This window comes from Phoca vitulina, unplaced genomic scaffold (assembly GCF_004348235.1).
Source record: "Phoca vitulina isolate PV1807 unplaced genomic scaffold, GSC_HSeal_1.0 scaffold1, whole genome shotgun sequence".
In the NCBI taxonomy this organism is placed as follows: Eukaryota; Metazoa; Chordata; class Mammalia; order Carnivora; family Phocidae; genus Phoca; species Phoca vitulina.
Window position 1 is genome coordinate 11,119,787 of NW_022589704.1, and position 19,418 is coordinate 11,139,204.

General features: G+C 39.3%; 1 protein-coding gene across 7 annotated transcripts in view; it reads left to right on the forward strand.

The window, feature by feature from the left end:
- SPHKAP (SPHK1 interactor, AKAP domain containing) overlaps positions 1-18,770 on the forward strand; it is a 160,196-nt gene extending 141,426 nt beyond the window's left edge. For 4 of the 7 annotated variants that reach the window (XM_032400601.1, XM_032400609.1, XM_032400616.1 and 1 more), the window contains 4 exons: positions 30-116; positions 2,320-2,372; positions 2,463-2,644; positions 16,896-18,770. In XM_032400601.1, the coding sequence (XP_032256492.1) occupies positions 30-116; positions 2,320-2,372; positions 2,463-2,644; positions 16,896-17,039 (466 nt within the window). In that variant the 3' untranslated portion in view covers positions 17,040-18,770. The remainder of the gene's footprint in view (positions 1-29; positions 117-2,319; positions 2,373-2,462; positions 2,645-16,895) is intronic. The other 3 variants (XM_032400624.1, XM_032400634.1, XM_032400644.1) reach the window with 1 other exon arrangement.
- Positions 18,771-19,418: the final 648 nt, after the last annotated feature.

Consider the following 19,418-nt stretch of genomic DNA (forward strand, 5'->3'; position numbering starts at 1 on the left):
CATTAATATGTAAACTTTTGCTTTGTCAGCAATGGCAACAGTAGTGCCACTAGCAGTCTTGGCACTATGGACCTGGACATTTATCAGGAAGGCATATCAACTTCTCCCATGATTAAGTAAGTAGCCGCTGAGATGCAGTGATTGTGAGACCACTACTCTAATTCCATCTGGCAATCCATTTTGATCATTCAGACTGTGCCCAACCGCTGAATCATCCTGTCTAGACTGCCGTGGTTCCATGTCACTGGAGCAAGAACTGGGGCTGAGACTAGTCCTACCTTAGCACCACTGTTTTCTGGATTTCAAATCTGCCTCCTCTGATAAAATCATCCCGGAAGAAGTTTATCCATATAATCAGAAATAACATGTCATTTTACTTAATTGGACACAGAAAAGCAAAAATCCTTTTAAATCATACCATGCCAACCAACAAAGACTATTGTTCAATAGAATATAATGTGAATGATTTTTCCTTTACTTGTAGACACCTGGGATAATCACTACTAAATGTGCCTAATACCAAATGGGGCCACAATGCAGATATGTCATTGCCACACAGTGACTCTGCTTCCCAAGACTTCAAGACCTTCCAAAGACCAAGGAGAAATAGCACTTAAGGAGCATGACACGTGTAACACAAAATACAGTGTGGAAAAGGAGGACAACATGAGGTCAGGGCTATATCCAGAATTTGTGATTATTCTGGAAAAGTAAATGAATTGAAATCTATCTTTGACCACTACGACTTAGCTTATTACTGTTTGGAGTTTTCTTAAATCTCAGAAGGATAAAAATGAAATATAAGACTAATGCTGCTCCCTTATCTACTTCCTCAGTTACTCTCTATAGCTAAGTCATTTTTATTTCACTATGTAATCAGGTATCCTGCCTGCGGGAGTATTCCTCAGTGATTGAAGGAATCAATCCTTTGTTGTTCCTTACCGCCACTATTCACAAGTAGAGATGAACATACACGTGATCTTGGGTTTGTTTTGTTTTGTTTTTTAAAAGTAGAACCAAAATACAAACAAAAAATTACCTTGGGGTAAATTTTTCTCCTTCAGGAAACATTTGTTTAGCTATCTTTTTCCATCTTTCTCCAGGGTTAGAGCCTAGGACCCCAAACACATCTATGCATTCAGGGAAAACTAAAATGACCACCCCCTATCAGCATCCTGCAGCTGCACAATAGCAGAAACTGTCCCTACCATCTTTCATTTCTCTGCAGGTCTCTGGTGATGCAGAAATGGGGAAGCTGCATCACCAGATCTCTTGCAGAGACCTAGCAGAGGCTCTAGACCCTTGGGAAATTGGTCATTCTTCTAGAAATAATTCCATATGCGTGGCAGAACAACTATACTCTCTCTCTCAACATTAAGAGGAATACAGTGAAATTTACAGCCAGTAAATCTTAGCAGTAAGAGAAAATATAAGGGAGAATACTCTTATAAAAATACACATTTTAAGAGATCCTGTATTCTGAATTTCTAGCCCGTACAAAAATATAGGACAACCACAGGCTTCCCAAGATGGTCACCTCCTTTCAGCTGTGGGGACATATGCTCTCATTTTGGAAGCATTTACTGAGTCCTGCCATTACATTAAGACTCCCTAACAAGTACTTACTGTATGAAAACACCTCAAACATTAAACATGGCTTTAACTAATGAAATAATTCAGTTATGTCTCTAGTTTTTTATCTCCTCCAGCCTACTCCATCCTCCTGATAGAAAAAGAAAATTTTCAATTTTAATTGAGATCTTTTGTTGTACAATTTAAGTTCTGCTGTTCATTGGTTGTTTTTTACCCTTATTTCAGATCAAAGAACCACAAACATTAGAAAAATATTTTCCTAGACTAAAATGTAAATTTGTTGCTATCATAGTATAGGGGAAAAAAATCACTGTGTTAGGATGGAAATATATGGTCTTTTAAATGACAAGTCAAATACAGAAGAAGGATAAGTCCCCAAATCAGATCTAGTTGCCTACAAGATATTTCCTTGATTGTTCAAACCAGTGATGGAAGAGAAATTGAGGAGAAGAGAAAGATGAATTTCTTACTCTCCCACACTTATTATCCCAACTAAAACTATATAATTTATCTGGCCTTTTTAAGGGCCAGGGCTATTTATGGCAGACCCAATAATCCTACGTAATAGCCACATTGCTATTTCTCCAGTGTTACTTCCCTCTATGAAAATGATAAATCTAGATTGAACTTCAGAAGCTTTTAGATCAATAAGATCCATTGCCTCATCGTCTATTTACAGCTAATGTCTAAATATTACCAACCATATACTGTTGTTTTCTCCCAAAGTGAATTAGTAGAAGAAAAGGAGATTCTTAAAGGACAGTCAGAAAACGTAGAGGGTAAGCCACATTCCCATAATTTTGACATACAATTTGCCTGTGATTCCCCCTGGAACGCATAGTAAGCCTGGGCTTGTGGTCTGTGTTCAGGTGTCTCTGGAGTGGCAATGGGAGCAGCCAGCCCCCAGGGGAACATGCTAGTGATCAACTTTGATCTGGAGCCAGAGTGTCCTGACGCTGAACTTCGAGCCACTCTGCAGTGGATAGCTGCCTCGGAACTTGGGATCCCCACCATCTACTTTAAGAAATCTCAAGAAAACAGAATCGAAAAGGTACCCTGTCCTGTGTTTGGGTGTGAATAAATTGTGCTTTTATTACTGCTGGAAACTTGGTAAATCCCCAGTCAACTCATTTAAATGTGAACTATTTGTTCTTTTTACCTTAAAATTTTGACTAGAACTTTGAAACCTTCCACCTGCATCAGTATAATCATGGTAACTGTTTCTTTGACCCTCAGTTGGTCTCGGCTCATTGGTGACAATGAGAAAGTGAAGTGCGGAGATGGGAACTTTCTCAGAGTCTGGTGTTTTGTTTCTTTGTTTTTTGTTTTGATGTTTCCTTGCTCTGGAACCAACCTCCTCATACCACTCATTTAAATAAGAGGTAGAAGGGAAAGGCTTGATAGATACAAGAAACTAAAGTGAGGCCATACTGATATTTAAAACAGACTGTGACATGGTGTCAACAAGATGCAAGTAATCCTCTACTGAACAGGTTTGCATTAGATGGACTTCCTCCTTATCACTCTCCACCTACCAGAAATATAAAGTCAGGGAATAGATCCCTTGCCAACCTCTAAATTAAAAGCAACTATCACTCTAACTCTAAAACTGTCCACTAACTGTTATAGAATGTTAATTATTAAGATTAAAGCACAAATCCATCTGCCAATGTCTTCAAGCTCAATTTCCCATAATTTAAAAGCATGCTCCTTCTAAAGATGTTCAAATTAATAATAATGTGGCCGTATGAGATTCCTATTGTTGTGTAACAAACTGCCACGAATTTGCTAGGTTAAAACAACACCCCCTAGCTCTGTTGCCAGAAGCTGGGTGAACTCTACTTTGCTCTCTGGTTAGGGACTTGCAAGGCAGAAATCAAGATGGCAGCCTGGCTGGGCACTTGTCTGAAAACTGTGGGGAAAAACAAGCTTCCAAGTTTGTTCAGGTTGTTGTCCTAATTCAGTGCCTTGTGGTTGTAGGACTGATAACCCATTTCTTTGCTGTGCCCCTTCTAGAAAGTTCCAGCATTCCTTGTCTTATGGACCCCTCTATGTTCTCATGCAGTCAATATCTCTTACTTCTGCCACCAACCAGAGAAAATGGTTTTTAAAGGATTTATGCAATGAGATTAGGTTCACCAGATAGTCTCCTTTTTGATTAACACATTATTAACTAAAGAATCCCTTTTGCCGTGTACATAATGAGGTCATAATTTTCTCATCTTATTCATGATAATGAGGATTAGGGCAGAAATCTTGGAAGCTGGTTTAGGATCCTGCCAATCACTGCCACAGTGCATTTTGTAATGTCTTATTGTCACAAAGTATTTCCACATATGATTATACTTCTTTCTCAGTAACCCTGTCAGAAGAGCCAATGGCTATTATCATCCCTTTTTAATGAGCAAGTAAGGACTCAGAGTGGCTGGCCCATGAGAGAGTCCTCAGGTAGTCATGTCTGAGCCTAGTCCTGGAAACTTCTCAATAGTGTCTCTCTCAGGTTAAATTGCCTTGGAGTTATGATCTGGATTTTTTTTTAAATATGGAATTCTCATTGTCAAAATCTAGCAGGCTGAAATGAAAAAATCCTTTACCATGTGGCCTGTGCACATGGTAATTAGAACAGCTTCCCCATTTCTGCATCACCAGCCAATGGCATTGGCTACTGGAAAAACTGAGAAGGAGACATAATTGATACTGCCCTCTTCCGCATCAGTTTCTCTCTCCAACCAGTAACATATTTCTCTTCCTACCATTCCATGCCATCTGAATCTAGATACTATCTATAGATACTATCCTATACTTGTCATACCTTTGTTGGCAAGGTAATGAGTAGTTCACTATTTGATAAATTCTCCTTCCACCTTACCACCCAGCCTGCCCAGTGCAAAGAGTGGAGTGAAAGAGCACTCCACATTGGACCCCTCCTTCTTGTCATACACAATCCTAAAGACTCCCTGCCATGGGGGCGGAGAACAAGAACATTCTCAGGTAAAGTGGATCCTCAAATTCCTGGAAAAAATGAAAGACGGCTGGTTTCCAACTTTATCTCCAGAGCATTACTTGGTGCATTTTTGGATGGTCTCTTAATAAAGTAGATTTTTATACAATCCATCATTTTGAAGAAACAACATAGTACTCTATGTGAATATGTGTCTCACAAATCCTTATCAGGTGAAAGGACAAGGGGTGTGTCACGAACTTGATTACTAACTTGATTTTGTAAATCGGGCCCTGACTTGCTATTTATTTATCCTCACTAATTTTCTTTTCTTTTTTTTTTTCTGTTTTTACTTTTTATTTATTTTTTTTCTTTTTTAATTTTTCTATTAACATATAATGTATTATTTGTTTCAGGGGTACAGGTCTGTGATTCATCAGTCTTACACGATTAAGCACTCACCATAGTACATAACCTCCCCATTGTCCATCACCCATCCACCCCATCCCTCCCACTATCCTCACTAATTTTCAATTCTTGGAGGGAATTCCTGCCTTTGCTTATAGCTGTTTTTCTAAGAAAATAAACACTCCACTAATGTTATCAAGAAAAACAGGAAGTAATGTTTTACTCATTCAATGTAGCATCAGGTCAAGGAACTTATTTCTAAGTAATGTAACTTTAGGGACTAAATATTCTAATTTTTTTCAGACTCAAAGTTCTCTATGCAGAGTGGCTTCTCCATGAATGGGCACTGTTTGTTGTCTGAGATGGAACTGGTCAAATAAAGCAAACCCACAGGCAAAATGTTGACATCCTTTCTTTTATCAATGCTGCATTTGGAAACCTCATTCTGATTGTCTTTCTTAATTAGTTAAGTAGTTATTTTGAAGTAGTGTGGAAGAGAGATTGTGGCCTCCCATGAGGGCAACAATGTCTCACATGTTCCTACTCAGTTTGTAGAGGATTAAAGAAGCATCTCTGTTTAGTTCAGAAATGTCATTTTCCCACCATCACTCGAATATTAAACATCACTCATAGATCTATGCCCTGAGTCCCCATTTGTGTGAATTCTGAATTTTTAAAATAGATTAACTTAGTTAACAATTTTCCCACTAAGGTGTTCCCTCATCAACCCCCTGCCTTGTGACAATACAGGCGTGAGCTGAAGAGGAGAGGGTATCGTGAGTAAATACTGAAGCAGCTCATCTTTCCCACCATTGACCTTGGAGTTGAAGGGCACTTAATTAAAGTCAGCTTATAATGAATTTCAGCCACATTTCAACTCAAAGGCAGATTCCAAGCATTTTTGGTGCCCAACGTAGTGTCACTCTTTTCTGATAAAATGACACTTTCATTTTTTTTTAAAAGATTTTATTTATTTATTTGAGAGAGAGAGAATGAGAGAGAGAGCACATGAGAGGGGGGAGGGTCAGAGGGAGGAGCAGACTCCCTGCAGAGCAGGAAGCCCGATGCGGGACTCGATCCCAGGACTCCAGTATCATGACCTGAGCCGAAGGCAGATGCTTAACCAACTGAGCCACCCAGGCGCCCGACACTTTCATTTTTAAGCTTTCTCTTTCATGGTGTTTTTTTCTACTCATTAAAATGCTGTCCACTTGAAAGTCATACACTCAGAACATTCATCGAATGTTTATCGAGCATGTACAACAAGGCACTGTTCTAGGCTCTGGAAATAGAGGGAACAAAAGAGACAAAACTTACGACCCATGGAGTTTCCATTCCAGTTCCAGAGGGACCCAGAGTAGGGTGAATATAAACTGGGAGAAGCTCAGATTGTAAAGAGAAATCTTGAAATATGATGGAAACTTATTTTAGAAGCAGATGACAAACACATTGAAAATGGGATTTCTCAGGGAGAGGAAAGATGGCAGAGGAGTAGGGGAACCTATTTCAACTGGTCCCCAGAATTGAGCTGCATATCTACCAGACCACTCTGAGCACACATGAAACCAGCCTGAGATGTAAGAAGATCTGGATCTCTACAAACAGAATATCACAGGCGGTTGGTTTCGAGGTACGAAGTGGGGAGCCCTGATTCTGCAGGCAGATATTGGAGGATAAACGGCAGTGGGAGGGAGCCTGGCCTTGGGGATCCTACACCACTGGTGAGTGACAGTCTCACTCACTGGGGACAGGGCACAGACTTGCAGACCGGTAACAGCGGGGAAAGGGCTTTAGGGCAGCCCTTGGGGCAGAAACCCAGAGCAGCGGGGTCACCTGCGCAAACTGGGAGCCACTGGAGGTTTTAGAAGCACAAAGGGCAGAGACGTGCCCCGACCTGGAGGCAGGACTGGGATCACTGCTGAAGGGCGCACAACCCAGGACGCTGCAGTTTATAGCAGCACAGACAGAAACGGAGACGGTGTGGCCTGGAGAGCTCACTGAAGAACAAACTGTGATCTCTCTGCTCTGAGGCAGAGGGTTGGAAACGGTCTCTTCTGCTCTGACTCACGGAAGAGACACGGAAAGCCACCAGGGAAAGCTGCTAGAGAACAAAAGCCCCCAAAACTGATTCCCACTGAGCCCATCTCCTACCACTGGGGGGCAGGGCAACTCTGCCCAAACAGGGTTGCCTGAGTAACAGTGCAGCAGGCCCCTCCCCCAGAAGACAGGCTGGGAAAACAAGAGGCCAGCAACCCTAAGGTCCCAAGAAAACAGGTGCATCTTGCTTGGGTTCTGGTCAATAATTTGGACTCTATACATTCCCTCAAACACCCATCAACAGAATGACTAGGAGGAACCCCAAAAATAGAAAAGACTCAGAGATTATGACTTATGCTGCAGATTTACAAATGGGTGCAGATTTAACCAAGATGTTGGAGATGGAATTCAGGCTAGCAATTGTGAAGACAATGGCTAGAATGGAGAAATCAATTAATGGCAACATAGAGTCTCTAAGGGCAGAAATGAAAGTTGAATTGGCAGAACTTAAAAATGCTATCAATGAGATCCAATCCAATCTAGATAATCTAACAGCTAGGGTAAGTGAGGCAGAAGAACGAATAAGCAACCTGGAAGACTATATAGTAGATAAAAAGGGAAAAGAGGAGGCCACGGAAAAACAACTCAGAATCCATGAAAATAGAATCAGAGAAATAAGTGACACCATGAAGCATTCCAATGTCAGAATAATTGGAATCCCAGAGGAAGTGGAGAGAGAGAGAAGATTAGAAGATGTATTTGAGCAAATCGTAGCTGAGAACTTCCCTAATCTGGGGAATGAAACAAACATTCGCATCCTAGAGGCAGAGAGGACCCCTCCCAAGATCAAGGAAAACAGGCCAACACCCCGGCATGTAATAGTAAAACTTGCAAATCTTAGAACCAAGGAAATCATCTTAAGGTCAGTTAAGGGGAAGAGATTCCTTACGTACAGAGTCAGGAACATCAGAATAACGTCAGACCTATCCACAGAGACCTCGCAAGCCAGAAAGGCCTGGCAAGATATATTCAGGGTACTAAATGAGAAGAACATGCAGCCAAGAATACTTTATCCGGCAAGGCTGTCATTTAGAATGGATGGAGAGATGCAGAGCTTCCACGACCGGCAGAAACTGAAAGAATATGTGACCACTAAGCTGGCCTTGCAAGAAATATTAAGGGGGGTTCTGTAAAAGGAGAAAGACCCTAAGAGTGATATACAACAGAAATTTACAGGGACAATCTATAAAAACAACGTCTTCACAGGCAACATGATGACAATTAATTCGTATCTTTCAATAATCACTCTCAACGTGAATAGCCTAAATGCTCCCACAAAATGGCACAGGGTTGCAGATTGGATAAAAAGACAGGACCCATCCATATGCTGCCTACAAGAGACTCATTTTGAACCTAAAGATACATCCAGACTGAAAGTGAAGGGATGGAGATCCATCTTCCATGCCAGCGGACCTCAAAAGAAAGCTGGGGTAGCAATTCTTATATCAGACAAATTAGATTTTAAACTAAAGTCTGTAATTAGAGACACAGAAGGACACTATATCATTCTTAAAGGGTCTATCCAACAAGATCTAACAAGTGTAAATATCTATGCCCCCAACATGGGAGCAGCCATCTACAAAAACCAACTGTTAACCAAAATAAAGAGTCATATTGATAACAATACGTTAATTGTAGGAGACCTCAATACTCCACTCTCAGCAATGGACAGATCATCTAAGCAGAAAATCAACAAGGAAACAAGAGCTTTGAATGATACACTGGACCAGATGGACCTCATAGATATTTACAGAACATCCCACCCTAAAACAACAGAATACTCATTCTTCTCAAACGCACATGGAACTTTCTCCAGAATAGACCACATACTGGGTCACAAATCAAATCTCAACTGATACCAAAAGATTGAGATTATTCCCTGCATATTCTCAGACCACAATGCTTTAAAACTGGAACTCAATCACAAGAAAAAATTTGGCAGAAATTCAAACACTTGGAAGCTAAAGACCACTCTGCTCAGGAATGTTTGGGTCAACCAGGAAATCAAAGAAGAACTTAAACAATTCATGGAAATTAATGAGAACGAAAACACATCGGTCCAAAACCTATGGGATACTGCAAAGGCGGTCCTAAGGGGGAAATACATAGCCATCCAAGCCTCACTCAAAAAATAGAAAAATCCCGAATTCACCAACTAACTCTACACCTTAAAAAACTAGAGAAAAAGCAACAAATGACGCCTAAGCCACGCATTAGAAGAGAAATAATTAAAATTAGAGAAGAAACCAATGAATTAGAAACAAGAAACACAGTAGATCAGATCAAAAAAACTAGAAGTTGGTTCTTTGAAAGAATTAATAAGATCGATAAACCACTGGCCAGACTTATCCAAAAGAAAAGAGAAAGGACCCAAATTAATAAAATTATGAATGAAAGGGAAACGATCATGACTAACACCAAGGAAATAGAAACAATTATTAGAAATTATTATCAACAACTATATGCCAATAAACTGAGCAGTATGGATGAAATGGAGGCCTTCCTGGAAACCTATAAGCTGCCAAGGCTGAAACAGGAAGAAATTGACAACGTGAATAGGCCAATAACCAGTAACGGGATTGAAGCAGTGATCAAAAATCTCCCAAAAAACAAGAGTCCAGGGCCTGATGGACTCCCTGGGGAATTCTACCAAACATTCAAAGAAGAAATAATACCTATTCTACTGAAGCTGTTTCAAAAAATAGAAACAGAAAGAAAACTTCTAAACTCATTCTATGAGGCCAGCATTACCTTAATCCCCAAACCAGGCAAAGACCCCATCAAAAAGGAGAATTTCAGACCGATATCCCTGATGAATATGGATTCCAAAATCCTCAACAAAATCCTAGCGAATAGGATCCAACAAGACATTAAAAGGATCATCTACCACGACGAAGTGGGATTTATCCCCGGGATGCAAGGGTGGTTCAACATTCGCAAATCAATCAATGTGATAGAACACATTAATAAGAGGAGGAAGAAGAACCATATGGTCCTCTCAATTGATGCAGAAAAAGCATTTGACAAAACACAACATCCTTTCCTGATTAAAACTCTTCAGAGTATAGGGATAGAGGGAACATTCCTCAAGTTCATAAAATCCATCTATGAAAAACCCACAGTGAATATCATCCTCAATGGGGAAAAGCTGAGAGCCTTTCCCTTAAGATCAGGAACACGTCAAGGATGCCCACTCTCGCCACTATTGTTCAACATAGTACTAGAAGTCCTAGCAACAGCAATCAGACAACAAAAAGAAATAAAAGGTATTCAAATTGGCAAAGAAGAAGTCAAACTCTCTCTCTTCGCAGATGACATGATACTTTATGTGGGAAACCCAAAAGACTCCACCCCCAAATTACTAGAACTCATCCAGCAATTCAGTAATGTGGCAGGATACAAAATCAATACACAGAAATCAGTTGCTTTCTTATACACAAACAACGTAACTGTAGAAAGAGAAATTAGAGAAATGATTCCGTTTACAATAGCACCAAAAACCATAAGATACCTCGGAATAAACCTAACCAAAGAGGTAAAGGATCTATACTCTAGGAACTACAGAACACTCATGAAAGAAACTGAAGAAGACACAAAAAGATGGAAAAACATTCCATGCTCATGGATTGGAAGAATAAACATTGTTAAAATGTCTATGCTACCCAGAGCAATCTATACCTTCAATGCCATCCCGATCAAAATTCCAATGACATTTTTCAAAGTGCTGGAACAAACAATCCTAAAATTTGTATGGAATCAGAAAAGACCCCAAATCACCAAGGAAATGTTGAAAAAGAAAAACAAAGCTAGGGGCATCACGTTGCCCGATTTCAAGCTATATTACAAAGCTGTGATCACCAAGACAGCATGGTACTGGCACAAAAACAGACATATAGACCAATGGAACAGAATAGAGAACCCAGATATGGACTCTCAACTCTATGGTCAAATAATCTTTGACAAAGCAGGAAAAAACATGCAATGAAAAAAGACAGTCTCTTCAATAAATGGTGCTGGGAAAATTGGACAGCCACATGCAGAAGAATGAAACTCAACCATTCTCTAACACCATTCACAAAGATAAACTCAAAGTGGATGAAAGACCTCAATGTGAGACCGGAATCCATCCAAATCCTAGAGGAGAACATAGGCAGTAACCTCTTTGACATCGCCCACAGCAACTTCTTTCAAGATACATCTCCAAAAGCTAGTGAAACAAAAGCAAAAATGAACTTTTGGCACTTCATCAAGATAAAAAGCTTCTGCACAGCAAAGGAAACAGTCAACACAACAAGGAGGCAACCCACAGAATGGGAGAAGATTTTTGCAAATGACACTACAGATAAAAGGCTGGTATCCAAGATCTATAAAGAACTTCTCAAACTCAACATCCAAAAAACAAATAATCAAGTCAAAAAATTGGTAGAAGATATGAAAAGACACTTCTCTGAAGAAGACATACAAATGGCTAACAGACACATGAAAAAATGTTGATCATCAATAGCCATCAGGGAAATCCAAATCAAAACCACATTGAGATACCACCTTACACCAGTTAGAATGGCAAAAATGGACAGGGAAAGAAACAACAAATGTTGGAGAGGTTGTGGAGAAAGGGGAACCCTCTTGCACTGTTGGTGGGAATGCAGGTTGGTGCAGCCACTTTGGAAAACAATGTGGAGGTACCTCAAAAAATTAAAAATAGAGCTACCCTATGACCCAGCAATTGCACTCCTGGGTATTTACCCCAAAGACACAGATGTAGTGAAAAGAAGGGCCATATGCACCCCAATGTTCATAGCAGCAATGTCTGCAATAGCCTAACTGTGGAAAGAGCTGAGATGCCCTTCAACAGATGAATGGATAAAGAAGATGTGGTCCATATATACAATGGAATATTACTCAGCCATCAGAAAGGATGAATACCCAACTTTTACAACAACATGGATGGGACTGGAGGAGATTATGCTAAGTGAAATAAGTCAAGCAGAGAAAGTCAATTATCGTATGGTTTCACTCATTTGTGGAACATAAGGAATAGCCTGGAGGACGTTAGGAGAAGGAAGGGAAAAATGAAGGGAGGGAAATCGGAGGGAGAGATGAACCATGAGAGACTATGGACTCTGAGAAACAAACTGAGGGTTTTAGAGGGGAGGGGTGTGGGGGGATGAGTTAGCCTGGTGATGGGTATTAAGGAGGGCACGTATTGCATGGAGCACTGGGTGTTATACAAAAACAATGGATCGTGGATCACTACATCAAAAACTAATGATGTATTGTATGGTGACTAACATAACATAATAAAATTTTTTTAAAAATGGGATTTCTCACACCTCAACTATGAGCCAAATTCACAGAATTACCTGGGACACTTACTTACAATTCATATGCCTAGGCCCTTCCTTGGCCCTGATTACGTTAAATGGGGCCCAGAAATATATATTTTTTAACAATTTCCCTCAAGTGAAGTCATTTTGATGAGTACTAAAGTTTGAGACCCCCTTCCATAAGAAATATCCTGAAGAGGTGGTAGAATTTGAGGTACACTTTAAGTATCCTAAATTCCAGGGCAAAGATTGCTGAGAATCCTAATGCCTAATGATCTAAAACAGTTTGTAAACATCACTCACAATGGCTGACACTATATGCAACTGATGAATCACTAAATTCTACCCCTGAAACTAATAATGCAGTATATGTTAACTAAATTGAATTTAAATAAAGAATTTTTTAAAAAATTTAATCTGCTTAATTCAAAGTGAAAAAAATCATGAAGGTAACTGTTTTTTTAAAAAAAGACATAAATTAGCCAATTATTCTGCCTCTTGGATACAAGGTATCATTGCACTTTAGCTCCTTTTCTAAATCTAATGAGCTTCTGTGAGCTAGAATGGCCTGATGACTGGCTTCACTGTAAATCAGTGCCTTTCTCATCTTTATGCATTTGAGAATTACTTCCTTTTCTTGGAGGCAATGCAAAGAACAGAGGAAAGAGTGGAAACAGGTGTATGCATACCTCCCCAAGAAAGTGAGGGTCAGAAGAGACATGATTTCACATCTAATTTCTCATTCTATTCAACATGAAAAGTGGTGGAAGGACAATAAGAGAAAAAAATGAAGGAAAAATAGAGAAGAATTATATATTGCCTTAACTTAGACTACCTTAACAAAATACCATAGACTGAGCTGCTTATACAAGACATTTATTGCTCACAGTTCTGGAGGCTGTGAGGTCCAAGATCAAGTTACCAGTAGATTCCATTCCTGGTGAGGGCCCTCTCCCTCCCTCTGTCCTCATATGGTAGACAGAGAGAGCTCTGGTGTCTCTTCCTTTTCTTATAAGGGCATAAATCTTATCATGGGAGCCACATCCTCATGACCTCATCTAAACCTAATTATCACCCAAAGGCCCCACCTCGTAATACCATCACATTGGGGTTTGCGGTTTCAATATATGAATTTGGTGGAGAATACTGACATTTAGTGGATAATAGATACTAAATCTCTTCATTTATAAACATAAGAAATTGTCTTGAATTGAACCCTTTAGTCAAGGTTCTCAAACTCAGTGTGCTCTAGAATCACCTGGGGAGATTTATGGACCCAGATGCTCTGGCCAATTAAATTAGAATCTCCTCTTGGTATGAAGCCCAGGCATTGGAGTTTTCTAAAGGTCTCTGGTGGTTCCAGGGTACAGGCAAGGCTGGTAATCATAGCTCTACAGGCTGTAATTGCAGGAGCAATATAAAAACCAACTCACTTGTGTTTAATGATAATGGAATTCTGCCTTGGAGCAAAAGAAGGTAGTTACTTTCAGACATCCAAGCTGAGTGTTTCTTTAAAATCTCACAGCTTGCAACAACTCCCATAGATTTTACCATAGGATTTTGTAAACAACTGATCTAATTTAGTAAATGTGCCTGTGAATATAAAAGTCCTCTACCATGTAACACTCTTCTTCAAATGAGTCTGTCAATGATACACCATCACAGGATGTAAATCCTTCTAGTTCCTTAAGACAAAATATTTGCTCAAGGAAATGCCAATTATGATCTATAGAAAGGGAACCTAATTATTATTGATTGTGAAATGGCAGGAAATGAAAATATTTGATTTTTATTTTTCAGTGCATTGAAATGGAAAACTCAGATCACTGACAGACTGAAGCTGATTATGAAATTACCAGAGCAAACACATGGACAGGCACAATGAAAGATCTAGGGTCAGCTGCTAAATTGAATGTGGTTTTAAAGGCTATGGTAACAAGCTGGAAATGTCCTTTCTTGGCTTCTTCACAATTTTAGCCTCATTTTTATTTAGAAATTTCTTGCAGTCAAGGAAGAAAAGAAAGTGTAAGACCTTCTTGCTCATCAGACCCACAGATGTTTCAAGGTCTTGATGTCTGAGATTAAGTCATCACAGCCTCAGAGTAGGCTATAGTTAGTGGGGCAGATCATTCTTAAAAGCTTCTTTATTGGGATATCAGACTGGATTTAGAAATCATGAGACAGATTCTAGCCTGTGACCATTCCACAAACTACTGGCAGAGTGACTACCTTGTGGGGCATTTTGACAACTTTGGGTCAATCAACCTCATCCTGTGGTCATCACCACAGTGGGAGATCCTCCTTCAACAAGTCCTAAGTAGATGGAAAGAAGCAGTAATTGAGCTTCTAAAGAGGTCTGAGGCTGAGAGCCTTCTGGGAAGGGCTTAGCAAATACTGACATCTGCTCCAGAGTTTTGATTGTCTCTTAGAGCAATGACTCAGGGATAAAAGTTGGGAACAAAATGGTAGACCAGTGAGCCAGAGTTTATAGAAAGAAAAAAAGGAGCTGAGGCTAATTTTATATTTCTGTGCACTTTATGTTGACTGCATCTTTATAAGACATGTTAAGGGAGAGGAGACACCCTCAAGGGATGGGTCTGGCCTAAGGCCATTGGTGACACTTGAAGGAAATCTTGAAGAGAAGTCACCAACCTATGAACCTCTCACAATGAGACCTCAGAAGCTTGATGTTCAAGCCTTCTCCACTGGTAACACCTACTTTCTAGACTTCCAGTAAGAGCTGGAAAAGTCTGATTTGTCAAATCATGCAAAGACATCCTAGCCTTTCTCTCTTTTTCTCTGATGCTTCATGTTTTTACCATTAGTATGACAGAAAACATGCCTCGGATCATTCATACATGCCAAGATATAAGTAACAGCTCACAAAGTTATTTTTATTCATCTCCATAAATTACTAATAGCTGCTAGAAATGTTCCCCTATCTGAGGGTATTTGCCTTTTAAGCAAAGTCTTAACCTAAAAGATTAAGCTCTCTAAAATTTCAGGAATCTGACAGGAAGCTAGGCAGAAGTTGCAAAGGGGTCCCAAACAACTAGTAGTCTATGAAATGTTATCACTGAGACCGAGGGAGCTGAATGGAGTTAACCTTCCATTGCTGTTCAAGTGAACAGTGAAGAGAGGTCTGGGCTATCCTACCCCACAACACACACAACACTGTCAGTCACAATTCAATAAGACAGATGCCACATGATCAGGTTTTACTGTGCTTCTTGCCCACTACCATTTCACTAATCTAGGCTCTGTTCAGCCTCAGCCTACAACCACTTTTGTGGAGCATCCTATCAATAGAAAATTATTGACTAAACAGCCTCAAGATACACGTTTAAATTACATATATGTAAATACATTACATAACACTTAAGAAAGAATACTTAGATGAGGTTCATCCTCAATGATTCTGGATGCCATCCCATATTTCAAATAGTCTTCATGGTCATTTTGAATGTATTTGACTCACATTTGGTCATTTGTTCCTTCTCTCATTCAGCAAATATTTATTGAACACCTATCAGGTACAGGAACAAGATAGTAAGATACGGCTTAGGTGTTGTCCTTCCCTGGGGGATTATTATCTATAACCTAGTTGCTATTGACCTCCTATCTGTCTCTTTGTTTACATCATCCTAAAGATCATGCACATGTATTCATCTCCCAAGACCTCAATTTTTCATTGTTAATGTCTGCTTCACAGAGTTGTTGATAGAGTTGAATGAGATTACATGCGGAAATGTACTTCGTACAGGTTTTGGCCCTTAATAATTGTCACTTTTCTTTAAAAGTATCTGCCTAAGGAGTTTGAGAGGCCTTCACCCTGGCTTCAGCCCACAGTGTCATGAAGGGAATGATCTACAATGATTTCTCATCTTTCAACACTTCAGCTCACAATTCACCTGCAGCCAAAAACATTGTCTCTAAGTCGTGGCCAGTTGAAGTTGGTACCAATAAGTGGGTGGCAAATCTAGGGTGTTTCTTTAATCTTTACTTTACCTTTTGCAATGGAAAGCCAATGTCTCTTGAAATGTGATGATGGGGGAGGGGATTTTTCAAGATGGAGTGAAGAGCCTGTAAGTGACCATACCCAAAAATTTAGCCCTCGATTTATTTAGTTTAAATGTATGCACCCAATCAGAGATTATTTGAGACAGGTAGAAGGTGCTGGGAGCTATTCTGTACGGTCCTGCCAGAGAGAGTCCAACCCAGAGAAACGCAAACCTGAGGAAACTCTGGAAATATCTAAAAGACAGACTCTTGAAAGAAGAATTCCATTTAGTCTCCAGCAGTCAATGGATGACAACTGCTCTGAAGAAGAAAATTCCAGTTCACTTGAAAGAACTCTCCAACAATCTGAATTGTCTAAAAAGAAAATAGACTGTCCTGGAAAATAGCCCCCTGTCACTAGAGATTAAAAATATAGCCTAGAGAGCTGTTGGCTTTGGAAGAATGATTGAATGCGATAAATTTGAGGCTCATCCATGATATGGGAATCCTAACTCTGTGCTTTATTTTAGTTTTTAGATGTCGTGCAGCTGGTTCAGCAGAAGTCCTGGAAAGTGGGAGATATCTTTCATGCAGTTGTTCAGTACTGCAAAATGCATGAGGAACAGAAGGATGGGACCCCAAGTCTCTTTGACTGGCTCTTGGAACTGGGATAAGACAGCTTTGCCTTTAGAGTATTCCTTTCCTTTATCCCAGCTTAGATTACAGTGGTTTGCTCTAAATGCTCTAAACTTTCTCAAAACATCCCATTACATTAGCAGAGCTATAAAAAATCTGCTATTCAACTCTACTGCACATGGAACAAGTCTGAGGAAAAGCAATAGGTTTGTACAAATCAATACAACCTATGAGCAAGTTCAAAAGAGCTTGTATTAGAATGGCTGGAAAAACAAAAATTTAGTGGGCCCTAAACTAAAAGCTTAAAACTAGGCCCAAAAATCCAGGAAAGGTGTTCTTAAATATTTTTAATTATATAAACTGATGTGTAATGTCTCCAATTATGTGAATCAACTAGAAGCAAAGTAACTAATCAAAATAATTTTGTAAACTATGATATAACCTTTATTTTACTCTTTCAAGCTGATTCAGGGGCTGTCAGCCCAGGTCAACACTTAAGATATGGATGAGAAATTTCCAGAATTTTGATACAAAGGATTTTCACTATCAGACCAATATCAGTGGATATTAACAGAAGGGCACGAGTATTACTGATGTCCTCTACTGAGGTGATTTCATTTATTTACTTCAACTCATTGATAATACTCTGCACCTCCCCAACAATATCTGTGTTCCCACCTAACCAGAATACTATTGGTTTTTAGTTGAGAGAGAGAAAGACTGAAGGTTGTCTCATGTCCATCTCTGTATTACTTGGGTAACATGCTCACAGAATTCTTACCATAAGATGAAGCTTTCTTACAAAAAAAAAAAAAAAAGTCTTTTGAGATAAAATCTGCTTGTGTATTAAATTATATAAGATATAAACTTTCATTTTATTTTTATTGTAAATTATGAAGAGATTATTATCTTAAATAATATATTGAGTTATCTTAGAGGTTCATAAAACATGAGGGGATTGTTGTCTTAAGTGTCATATCTTGACACGTGAGCTCAGTGCTTTTATTATAAATGTGTTGGTTCTGGTATGGCAGACCTGTTACCTGGGTGACATTTATAATGACAGACGCAGGATTTGACATAACCTGCTAGGATCATACACTCTTCCTGATTCAAAGATATTGGCATTTAATGTGGGAAGAAGAAAACCTTATCACATTTAATTTATTTTAATAACAGAGATTGACTGTTCTGAAAAATAAAAAGTATCTAACTTCTCCTCTCCCTTCAACTAAATGAGGTACGCTGGCTTTTATTTTCTTGACCAAAGAAGGTGTTTATTGAAGATTTCCTGAAATACCATGCTTTTATTCTATTTTTAAAAATTGTGAAGTAATTTTAAGTGTGAACAAGGCCCCATGCCATCAATGAGGGCCTTATGCATCATCGCCATCTTGAAATGTCAAGAAAGCTTCCTTGTAAGACTTACTTCCCTTTTCAACACACACGGAGGAATCCTCCCCAGTACTCACTAGACATTTATTATATTAATAGTCCAAATTTAGGATATATGTTTAATTTGTCACATTAACAAGATGTCAAATTTTAAAATGTATCCATTATCTCAAGCTGAAAGTTCTTTGTGCTACTAAATGGAAAAGGATATATTTATTTTTTAAACAATCCCAGAATATTGTGTGTGGACATTTGTTGTGCTCAAATGAATGTTTACTTATCCTACAAAGCACAAATACTGGATTGTAACTGTGTGATAAAGTTATATGTTGTACCTAATGTTGCAAACTAATCAATAAATTTTTGTTGCCGAATTGTTCATCCTTTTTTCTCCAAAAGTCCTGAGTGCCTCATATAACACAAGAGCCACAGTATGATTGGATGAAGGTAGATTATCCCTTAGACAAGTTTTACTGTTACACTCTCAACTTTCAAATAAGCCCGTGTTCTTTAACTAAATTAGTTAGCACCAGTGATATTCATGTAAATTGGCATTTCTCAACCTTGGCACTATTGACATTTGGGGCTAAATAATTCTTTGTTACTGTGCCTTCTAGAATGTTTAGCAGCCCCCCAGCCCTTACCCACTAGATGCCAGTAACCACTTCCTCCCATTGTGACAACAAAAAATATCTCCCAACATTGCCAAGCGTTCCCTGGGTGACAAAAATCACCACCAGTTAGGGGTTGCTGGTATAAATAATGCACTGAAGGGGCAGAGCCTGAGGCTCTAGAAGGTGTTAGGGTAAAGGAAGGGGAGCCTGTAGTCTCTAGTCTAGGGAATCCCAGTAGGAACCTGACAACCAAGCATTCCCTCTCACCTTCCCAAGGCCCATGGGCTGTGGCCTTTACAGCAAGTCTGGGGGATGGAAGAAAGAAGCACAAGGCAAACAAGGCTTGGGGATAAACTGACCTAGACTCCAGTAAACTAGAGGTAAACTTATCAGGCTTAGAGGTAAATG